The 11,716-nt window shown below is 32.7% G+C and overlaps 1 protein-coding gene across 1 annotated transcript; it reads right to left on the reverse strand.

Annotated features, from left to right (window-relative positions):
• Window positions 1-4,846: 4,846 nt before the first annotated feature.
• Window positions 4,847-11,383, reverse strand: LOC112504903 (glucose-1-phosphate adenylyltransferase small subunit, chloroplastic/amyloplastic-like). Its single transcript, XM_025108859.1, has 3 exons — window positions 11,333-11,383; window positions 9,545-9,997; window positions 4,847-4,924 (listed from the first exon to the last, which is right to left on the reverse strand). The coding sequence occupies exons 1-3, from the start codon at window positions 11,381-11,383 to the stop codon at window positions 4,847-4,849; spliced, it is 582 nt and encodes a 193-aa protein (XP_024964627.1).
• Between the last annotated feature and the right edge of the window lie 333 nt (window positions 11,384-11,716).

Raw genomic sequence — 11,716 nt, forward strand, 5'->3', positions numbered from 1 at the left:
GAATCAGATCTAATTTCTAATCCACGAACCATATGAAATTGTCATCCTTCTCATTTTGACAATATCAAAGGATGTAATCCTTTAAATGTTATTGCAGTGATGATTCATTCTATAAGATTGCTAGCATTTGTAGTTCTTATTCAAGCTGCATTGAGTGTACTTGCTCTCTCTAAAGAACTTCCTCCAATACCTAATCGAATTCTACTTCTATAGTTTGGAAATTCATACCTTTTAATTACACTCTTTGAAGCACTTATTCACTACATATCTTTAGTTCCCTACCAACTTTAGTCATCCTTATGAGCGTCAACCTGCTTCTATTATTAAGCTAGATGTGAATAAACCTGATGAGTTACTCAATAGGCCTATCACAACAAGTGTATGTGGGGCTTATGTTACACATCATGAATATATCCAAGTAGACAAGGGTTGTGATCCAAAGGGCATGTCTTTCAAGATCCAAAATTTGTAGTTGCTTGTAAAATCTGAAACTCACAAATGTACTTGATAGATGTAATAAAAGGCTAAATGGCCAGCTTTAAAGTTAACTTTTCTGTGTTGATATTTCGTCTTGAACTTTGAAATTTCGTTAGACTTCTCTTGTGTGTTTGTTCCACTAGATTGTGCTCCCAACAATCTATTTGATGCCATCGATTATATATCTGAAGATATATATACGAAGAACACAAGAATCTACAAGAAATATTCTTAAATAAACTTGAATACAAGTTACATACACACACATACATATTCGACAGCTTACATATACATATATATATAGACACCAAGCGACACCTACCAACCATTGTGATGGTTCAGTTGAATAACCACCAAATCGGTTATGAAACTGCCTTAAAGTGTTGATGTGTCACATGACACAATTATTTAATTACACATAATACAAACTAGTAATATACTAATTAATAAAACGTTAAATGACATTTAAAACCAATACTCCCCCTAAATGTCGACACATTTTATTGATGCTTGTCCAGACTTCGAGCTTCATACAATGATGACAAATTCATCATCTTCTTCAGTGCTATCATTGGTGCCCTCTCGTCCATTTGAGTTGTATTCTACAATGCTAAGATCTTTTTCTTGACTTATTTCAACACCTTGAGTCTTGCATGCCTTGGTTTGATTGGTTGCCTGAGTTCCTGCAGTGTTCAGATCTTCCTGATCCCTGCTTCTGGTTACACCACCAACTGAGCTTCCACTGTGACTCTGAATCCTGTTGGTTAAACCACCAACTTCTTGATCCTCTATGCTTGGCAACTTGCCAAACCTTTTTTGTGCAAAGTCAAAGTATTCTTGAGGGTATAGCAAGTAGTCTTCAAAGAATTTGTTGAATGCTTGATCATAGCTTTCTGGAACCCAAAACTCATCGCGATTTTCTTCCATCCTCTTTCTCTTGAAATCTTTTCGTGTCCACATGATCCAACGATTAATTTGTACAGATCAAATAAGCAAATTTTCATACCTGCCAACTTGGGAGGGAGTGTGAGTTCTTCACCACTCTTGACATTGTGGAACCAACCAATTGCGTCTTCAAATTTCTTCTTGAACAAACCTTTGTTCTTGTAACAGATTTGATCGCAATTTGCCAAAACAATGAAGGAAGTGAAATCGCGAGGGTTTCTATGATCAGAGGTACCGATTTCCCATTGATTTCAAGTTTATCATTGATCGTGTTCGTACTTGCTTCATGCTCGTGTGTCTTCTTCAATTCTGGACGATTTTCTCCAATGATCTTTGAGTCATAATTAATAGACTTGTTTTGAGCATCTCCTTCGTTTTTTCGGTCATCACACATATGTGTGATCTTGCACTTCAAGTCTCTGACTTCAATCTCAAATCCTTGAAGTATCAATTGTTTCGTACTCAACACATTGATGTTGATTTAGGGTACATATGAAACATAGGGGACAACATATATATTCTCATCAGTAGTTAAATTAATCTCTCCAACACCATGTATGAAAAGTGGATTAAGAAGATGTTCTTCATTATTGATTGAAAAACATTTCTTAATTTTGACAAATATGTCTTTGGAGGGCGTCATGTGTTTAGAGATTTTAGAATTAACATACCAGATGGAGTTCTAGGAATCTGTGTTGGTTCCTTCGACCAAGTAATCCCCATTTATGATAGTTCTTTCAACATGTGTTTGATTATATGGCTATAGTGGATCGAACGTACGATCAGATTGATCACGGGGCTTAGAAACAGGATCAAGTTTCTCTTGTACAGATTGTTTTTCAGGCAATCGATCTCCTCTCTTTGGACAATCCCACTCAAAATGACCCTTGTCATTGCACTGGTAACATGTCGGTTTCAGGACTCTTTTCTCGTTGATCTCACCACCGTTGCTCCAATCTCGAAGGAGATTTGCGAGTTCCATACTTCTTCTATTACCTTGTAGATTTCTGATTCGAGTATTATGAAGCCTTCGAACAAATCCCGAAGTTCTTCCCATTCAATTTCTTCTTCGGCTCTGATACCACTGTTGATATTTCGTCTTGAACTTCGAAATTTCGTTAGACTTCTCTTGTGTGTTTGTTCCACTAGATTGTCCTCTCAACAATCTATTTGATGCCATCGATTATATATATGAAGATATATATACGAAGAACACAAGAATCTACAAGAAATATTCTTAAATAAACTTGAATACAAGTTACATACACACACAAACATATTCGACAGCCTACATATACATATATATATATATATATATATAGACACCAAGCGACACCTACCAACCATTGTGACGGTTTAGTTGAATAACCACCAAATCGGTTATGAAACTGCCTTAAAGTGCTGATGTGTCACATGACACAATTATTTAATTACACATAATATAAACTAGTAATATACTAATTAATAAAACGTTAAATGACATTTAAAACCGATATTCTGCAGTCCACATATGCTTAATTCTGTTCAAATCTGATATATGTTCCTTTTAGCAGCAAAGTTGTTCCTATGGTGCTCCTTATATGGAAGATTTGGTTATCAAGTTGACTGAACTTAATTTATTTCACTAACGTCCATGTGGTTGCACCCTGCACTGTTAGTAATGTATAGTTGAATTTACAATATAGAAGTCCATTTCCATAAGAAGGGGGGGTGTGAAACGGCTTGCTCAACCATCAAAATCCCTGACTTAACTGTAATATTAAATGAAGTACGCCGTTAAAGAACTTAGCATTCCTTGTTGACACCAGGTGTAAAGAAAGGATCCTCATGGAGCTCGGAGCATAATCCATTAAGCCTTCCTTTTGGACTGGTAACTTAATGTTCACCAATATTCATGATTCATTCCTATTAGTTTCATAAAACTTTTCATTCCTTGCTACATGGCTGATTCACACTCAACACATCCTAAAACTTCTCTACGAGAACAAAGCTTTGGTCCTTATCTGCAGCCTTGTTATGGCCCTGACTTGACTAAGCATCTCCTCACCAAGGATGGTCTGTTACTGAATGTTGTTGAAAGGAAATTGTGGAGTGCTTTAAATGCTGAAGTTCTAATTCAGGTTAGAAACCGTTCCTTGAAAAGTTTGTTATTTTTCATTAATATCACATACGTATATTATGTCAAAGAACCATCCAATTGGTTCTTACTTCTTGGATATCACTACACAGGCTGCTTTCGTATGATAAGAACTTAGGTGGATAGCTAGTTTTAGTCTTCCCCATGATTTTAAGCCTTTTCTTTGCAATTCTTTGTGTTCCCGTGTTTGGTTAATTTAACCTATTTCTCTTACATCTATTCATGCGGTATTTGAGAACAGCCAGCAAACAACATGAGTGTTTAGTTTTTTAACCTGTTTCATCCAAAATGTTTTTGAAGATTTTCAATCCTTCAAACAGTTCAGATGTTTTTCTCTTGTGCAGCGCCACATAAGATCAATCGGGAATTCTATAACTTTTAGGGATCTCTCAACATGACTATTTACTTGTTAATTGTTTGCATCTTAATGCCAAAAAAGTTGATTTCCATTCCTGCTCTTTATATGGTATGCCTTCATACAACAAGCTCTACATCACCTTCCTCCCCAATTTACTAAATGGTAGTTGATTATTGTTATGCAATCAAAATTTAATGTTTTGTCCTCTAACTTCAACCGTCTTTTTTGTTAATTACATGATCAATTTTGATGGAGTTATTTTGTTGTATATACCAGGCTAGCGCAATTATCTTATGCCCATTTGTCTCTGTAACCCTTCAGTTAAAACTCTTTTCAGAGAAGTTAATATCTACAAACGTAGTTTTTTTACATCTCAAGAACTTCCCTTAGGTTTATTTAACAAAAAGAAGTTGGCGTTTTAGCGGTCAAGTAACTTCTAACCAATATTCTCTGGCTTCCTCCTTAATCAGGCTTAGGGCCTAAGTCCAACCAATCTTGGTCATAACCAGGCTTTCGTAAAGACATTAGGACCAAAATAGGCTTTCATAACCAGTCATCCAGTCGTAAATTTAAGATTTTATTTGTTAGCGATGACTTGTACCCATTTTTCGTTCTCTGTTTAGTTTAATGTGTTGCATCCACGACAACACGCTGGTACACTACTATATATATATATATATACACACACACACATGTGTGTGTGTTTCAATAAGTGAAAGTGGTGACTTCGGCCCTAGTGTAACAGATTTCATATATATGCTATTGAACTTGTTATCTTGCCGGTTGATGTAGCTTTAAATATGGGCCATTGTCACTGCTTGGTATATGAAAATTACACTTTGGATGTCTAAAGGATAGGCTAGCCTTGAAAGGAGTTTGTGGTTGGTTTTTTCTGATTATCTCACATCACAAAGAAGATATTATTTTCTTTAAGAGAAAACTTGAAGTTGTTTTGATGTTGGTAAGTTGTCACCGTCTAGATGGCACTTCTCAAGCATGCCAGTTTCCTGTACATTTATGAGATGACGGAGATAAAAGAGGCATGTATTATTATTTAATAAGTTCTACTTATACTTAATCAACTTGTAATCTTGAACTTTAAATAATATATATCAATAAGTGATACTTGATACATAAAAAATAGTATTTAAAAGTTTACCATCAATAATTTATAATATAGTATAAATTGTTCTTTTCAATCTATGTTTAAAATATAGGTTCATTGATGAAACTACAAACGTTTCATCTTTATACGATGTATTCTATTAAATGATGAACATGAAGTTATGAACATGTGGTTTTCGTTTAGAGTAACTTTTGAACCCAATGAAAGTTACTTAATTAGCTACTTTAAAGTTAATCATTTTGGGTGGTAATGGATTATAATGTATTTTAACAAGTGATGATGAAATATAATGAGTTTGAAATTGGTCATATTAGAAGATAGAATGGATTACATTATTGGTGGTCCGTGCGATTTTCTTAAAATTTGGATTTGGTTTAATAAATTATCTATATTGATATTTCCTTACTTTTCAATTTTATAACGTTCAAGATCTTTAAAATTAGCATAGTCAGTTAATAATCATTATGAGAGACTAATCAATTTTTAGACAAACTATAATAACAAAAATGTAATCGCTTTAAAATTTAGTATGATTTTAAGTCTATATAATTCTTTTATTAAAAAATGTTTTATATATCTAATTACAAATTAAATTACATACTAAGTAAAAAAATTATGTTAATTAAAAAACTATTATATTTTGAGAAATGACTTTTGTGTTAGAAAATCTTAAGTTTAGATAAACACAGAATATAAGATAAATTTTGCATATCTTTTGGATTTGACATTTAAATATATAAGTAAAATATTGAAAATTAAGTACAATTAATGTGAGATTATTAATATATAGTCAAACTATAAATACTTAAAATAATAATATTGTTATAAAAATTATAGATTAAGATTAAAAACACTGGTTATTCAAACAATTAAGAAAAACTATTGTGTAACCCTTCAAGAATAAGAGTAATTATGTGGGCAACCAAAAAATCAAGAACTTTCTAATTTATGAGATCCAATTTAAATCAGAAACAATTAGTTTTAGAAAACCTAGTATACACTAAAATTTTATCCTTCCCTCTCCTCCCTTCTATTTTTTTTCTCTCATATCTCCTCTCTATCTCTCCATAACATAGGCACACATACATAATTGAATATGAACATATTGTGAACACAAACTAAATTATAAAACTAAATCTAAACAAAAAAACTTGTGAACACAATGTGAACCTTGTGAACCCTTAGTAAAAAAAATTAAGGTTGTTTACATTGTGTTCATAATGTGTTTACCTTGTGTACATGACGTGTATGTTAATACGGACATAGGAGAGAGAAGAGTGAGATCGAGTAAATAAGATTTTTTATTTAAATAAATAATGATAATTTTCTCTTTAACTATCTAATTAATAACATTAATTATCTTAAATTAGTGGCTTATGATGGATTTCACGGATCTCACGTATCTTGGAATCAATTCCCGTAATAAATGAAATTCATCGGGTAGGCGTGAGATTAAAAGTGATCAATGGTCTTGATTCTTTCTTATGCTTCTCGTCTTAACTCATATTCTCACATGATATATATATATATATATATATATATATATATATATGGTTGGTTGGTTGCTTGGGTTTACGTGGGACCAAATTGTTTTCGTGAGACAATGTTTTTACACTTGAAACTTCACAACAAAATATTGTGAAGTTAAAAAAAAATCGAACCTTCCCAGAAAAAACACGATGATAGTTTATATGGTGGTTTACATTTACAATCACAGTAGAAGGTAAGTATTATTGAATGACACCTTCACTAATATTTCTCACACTTCCACCACCAACAATCTCTTCTCCTTTTTCTAACGACGTCATAGGGTAAGAGAAATCATTACAATAAAATTAGGTTTTTAGAACGTCAAAAATTTTGAAGTGTTTTAATCTGCTTTATAAGACTTAGTTTATAAGATCAAAAAATAAAGCATGTTATCTAAAGGAACTGTAACAAGTTTATAGGACGCTTTTGCGTATGCATCTTAACAAGTTTTTAGGACGCTTTTAATACAAAACATCACATTAGCAATTTTATAGGACATTATTTGAAAGAGTGTCCTATGAAAACAAGTGTCTTATAAAAAGTAAAACAAGTGTCTTATAAAAAGATGTGTTTATAGGAAACTTTCTCATAAGTATCCTAAAAAATTGATAATACGACATTTGGTATTTAAAATATCTATAAAATTGCTAATACGACGTTTTGTATTAAAATTGTCCTATAACTTGTTAATACGCCTAAAAGCGTCGTATAAACTTATTACCATGTCTTTGGATATGACACTTTATTTTTTAGTCCTATAACTCAAGTCTCATAAAGCTGTCTATCAAGTCTTTTAGGACACTTAGGAATTGATAGTGTTCTATAAAACCAATTTTGTTGTAGTGATTAGATTGTCATGTTCTAAAATTTTTATGGTTCCATTTGAAGTATAATACAGAGATGCTGCTTTTGCAGTTGAAAATTTCTGTTAAAAAAGTAGTAAAATAACTTGTTTTGTGGTCTCTTAGAAATGAAACAAGCTAAAATTGTGAGGTGCCATAATATTTTAGTACATGTTACAGTATGATTTAATTTGGGACAAAATGATTATTTAAGATGATCTTATAAAAAAGATTATAATGTCACACATTAATTTCCATATTGTCCCTTTATTATCATGGTCCTTCCATTCTTGTATTTCTTATTCTTTATTTGGTCTATCATTTAACTTTTGATCTATTCCATTTATTTAGGGTAAATGGTGTGGAAGCAAACTGTTGTTATGGATCAATAGAAAAACAAGAACATCACCTATTAATATTATATTGTAGTCGATTCAAAATGCATATATTATACAACACGTATAAATACTAGATAATTTCATCTTGAAACCGCAAGCATCTTCTGAGTTGTTTTTTAAAACCAAGCTATGTATGAAATAATTCAGATTACTACCTAATATCAACTATTATTTTTGGTGATTCTCCAATTAATAAATATGACTCTTGAAGATTGTTATTTATTGTATTTTACGTTTCTTGATTCGATGTTGAATCTTGTAAAGCCAATTTTGTTGTCACCCTTGGTTTGGTTATTGCTTAAGGCTTAGACTATATAACACTCGCCGCTCAAAGATGTTTTGACATTTAAACAATGATACAACTATCACTACACAAAATGTTGTCTTAGACAACAAATGTAAATTGTCTATGTTGCTTAAGATACGCTAAGACAACAAAGACTATTATATGTTACCACTACAAGAAGAAGGAGCTTTAGAGAAGAAATATTCAGAGAAGCTTTTAGAAGTGTATCTAAAGCTCTATTATTGAGAAGAATTTAAATGACAAAAATGAAAAATGTAACTAAAGGTTGGACGACATTTAAAGAAGGATTTATAGGCTAATTATACGGTGTAAGAAATGTCATTAAAAGTTTTAGAGAAGCTTTTTATAAAAAATGTCTCTAAAAAATTGCATCAATTTTTAGGAACATTTTTTTAAGCTTCTCTAAAAATTAATAAAAAATTAAGATTTTTAAAATTAAATAAAATTGTTTACTTACCCTTGGGAATGTATCTAAAAGATTTCTATTAAAAAATAAATTAAAATTAAATAAAAAATATATGATTTAAAAGATTTTTTTTAAAAATAAATCAAAATTAAATAATAAATAATAAGTGTTTAGTTAATCTTCTCTTCTCTCTTCTCGTCGCCAACGGGAATGTGATGTAAAGCTCGAATCATAGATCGGAGCTCACGCCCTCAAATGGCTTAATTAGAGATCGTTGCCTCCGCTCAATCATAGATCAAGGCCTAACAACATTTCCATCAACCAGATTCGATAGTAAGTTTGTATGGTTTTCGTTTTTCTTTGTTGTAAATTGCAATAAGAAATTGATTTAKATGTGGTTTTTGTGTTTGTATCTTGATGATTGTGTCAAGGATTACATCGCGGAAGCTATTTGTGCAGTATGTTGAGATTAATTTAGTTATCTTTATGGTTTTRTGGTATGCGTTGAAATTGMAMACCWAAAATTGTTCTTAGCTTAATCATAGTAGCAACCATTAGTTCCAGTTACATTTGTGTTAATTGATAGTGGTGTAGGAGTGCATAGTCTAACTTAAACAACCGGCATTCAATTGTTACTTAGTTTTGGTGTTTGTTTGATGTTAATACAATTAGCTAATCATATCTATGTCTATCTATACTTGAGAGTATCATATCTCCTCTGTATGTCTATGTACTTGAGCACAATTAATGTTCTCGGGCTTATTTCTTAGCCTGTGTTCAACACATTTGTGTTGCTGAACAATGTCCAGGGAACTGCTCTTGTGGGCTGGGGGGGGTTGAATTGTTCGAACATCAATCATCAATCAATTGTATGTTCAATATAGATTTTGGATAGTTGGCAATATTTATATCAAGATTTGTTACTAAAAAGAGTATTCAAATGCAGTACTGCTCAAACCAACAGTGAAGTTAAATCAAGAATAGAGGCTAATTTAAAAAGGAAGGAAATGAAACATACTCTTAGCCCAATAGAAGTTGCTCCAGGAATTACTTCACTTCCAAAATCATTTGCTCCAGGGAACTTATCTTCATATATACCCATACTAGCAATATAAGGCATCTCTTTAGCTCTTTGTTCGTCAAGGCCTAAAATTGTGGTATCAACCTTCATAGCTTTCAGTTTTTCTCCTTTTGGTTTCTCTGCAAATTCAATTGTACGCCCTTCTTCATCGATCTTCATTACACCAAATGCAGTGGCACGTTTTTCATCCATTGGAAGAGCTGCTACAATAATACCAGCATCGGTTTCTCTGTGAGCTTGAATAAATCTTTCATAATCCATACGGTATAAATGATTTCCGGCAAGGATTAGGAACTCTAGAACATTATGCTCTTCAAACAGCCACAAATACTGTCTTACTGCATCAGCAGTACCCTGCAACCAGGAGATTAGAAGGTATATAAGATAGGTCTGCAGAGGAATTATTAATTACGGGTAAAGAACAATGGCTTGGTCATGAGTCGGCTTCACTTTTTGCTTTGTTTTGGGTGGATTTGATTCAACAAAAGCATGCAGAAAGTTTATGTGCATCTGTAGAAGGATGCATCCACATTGCAAAAGTAAGAAGCTTGCAGGCACTGCTTATATATACACCAACACATGCATCTGTTTGATGTCACTTTTCTTTTAGCTTTCCATATATATTTATGGAATTATATATATTTTTGCCCTCTCGTGTTTATAATTTCTTGCGTTCTTGATGGAGTTTGTTGTAAAAATAGACCAAATTTGAAGAATGATATGATCAACTTTTCTTTGATACACTGTTGATTAATCTGGTTACTGTTAATGTGGCAGGTACTGCATATGCGAGATGCCTTATAATCCTGATGACTTAATGACTCAGTGTGATGGCTGCCATGACTGGTAGGTCGCCAAACATTATTTATGGCATTACTTTTAATTTCCCTTCTTATGCTTCTTTTATAAATTATAAGATAATTTAATTTTTTTGGGTTTACAAAGTAGTGTTATTGATATATGCAGTCTATTGTATCACTTCGGATGATACCATGACACACACACACACACACACACATATATATATATATATGCTCCTACTATGCTTTTGTTAGAGATATACTATGTGGTTGTGTATGAAAACTTTCATGACCAGTTCAAAATAATGTAACTGATTGCTGAATGCAATAATCAGGTATTTGTCACTAGTCTCATGGTATACTTGCTTGGCATACTTAGGGGTCCTTGTCTGTAACAAATACAATAGAATTAAACAAAAGGAAGCATTAAAATGATGGTGAGCATTAAAATGTTTCTAGAAGGAAGCATCACTTCTAGAAACATCAGATGAAGATGAAGTATTTGACACCAAAATGTCAACATTTATTGGATCCTTGCCAAAATGAGTTGGGATATGGGAGGCACAAGGTTTGCTTCTCTTATGACTACTGTTTTGCCGAACATTATACTTGGATCCTTGTACATTTATTAGCCTGTTCACTATCACCCACTGATTGAACTCCTAATATGCTCTCCAAGCTTCTACTTTTCAGTTTACTCTGCAAGTAAGCTCATTTTAGTTTCTAAACTCTCCCAGCCTCTTGGTTCAGGTTTCATCCTTCTTGTATAGACATGACAGTGGAGGAGGCTACACAAATGGAGCACTTCCTATGCCAGAGTTGTTTGTCATGAAGGTAATTTCTTCTCTCTTGATACAGAAAGGTTTTCCATTTATCCATCACTTGGCATACCAAATATTCTCCCTTGTGCAGGACACATGTGTACCATGTTTTGAAGAATGATATATGTTGGTGTCTCCATCTTCAACTTCTCCATTTTTACACAGATAGTAGCTCTGCAACAGCCCTGTGTGTGCATTAGAGGTGCTCAAATTACCAGCCAACCTAACCCGAAACCCCCAAAAAAAAACTCCCGAGGTGACCCGACATATAGTTGATACAAAAGTAGACCTGTTAGGATCAAGCGCTTACCCACTACACCAACCTCTAAGCACAAGTCAAAGTCAAACCTGCCTAAGAAAAGTCAAACACGATGACTTTTACAATTATAGACAATATTTAACTTTGTTAAACTCCATTATGCAAAATGTAAAAAGTAATGAAAAACAATAAGTGATGAAGAACCAGAAGACCGATGAAGAGATCAAGG

The sequence above is a fragment of the Cynara cardunculus genome, unplaced genomic scaffold (assembly GCF_001531365.2).
Source record: "Cynara cardunculus var. scolymus isolate 2C unplaced genomic scaffold, CcrdV1 Un_Scaffold_7272, whole genome shotgun sequence".
NCBI classification, from domain to species: domain Eukaryota; kingdom Viridiplantae; phylum Streptophyta; class Magnoliopsida; order Asterales; family Asteraceae; genus Cynara; species Cynara cardunculus.

What these genes read in the sequence shown, in the direction of transcription:
- LOC112504903 (XM_025108859.1), bottom strand. Translation starts at nt 11,383, where the DNA reads ATGGAGAAGTTGAAGATGGAGACACCAACATATATCATTCTTCAAAAC. An exon ending in ATATCATTCTTCAAAACATG is followed by an intron (nt 9,998 to 11,332) that starts GTACACATGTGT and finishes ATTCCTCTGCAG; the next exon opens with ACCTATCTTATATACCTTCT. An exon ending in CAACTTCTATTGGGCTAAGA is followed by an intron (nt 4,925 to 9,544) that starts GTATGTTTCATT and finishes ATAAATGTACAG; the next exon opens with GAAACTGGCATGCTTGAGAA.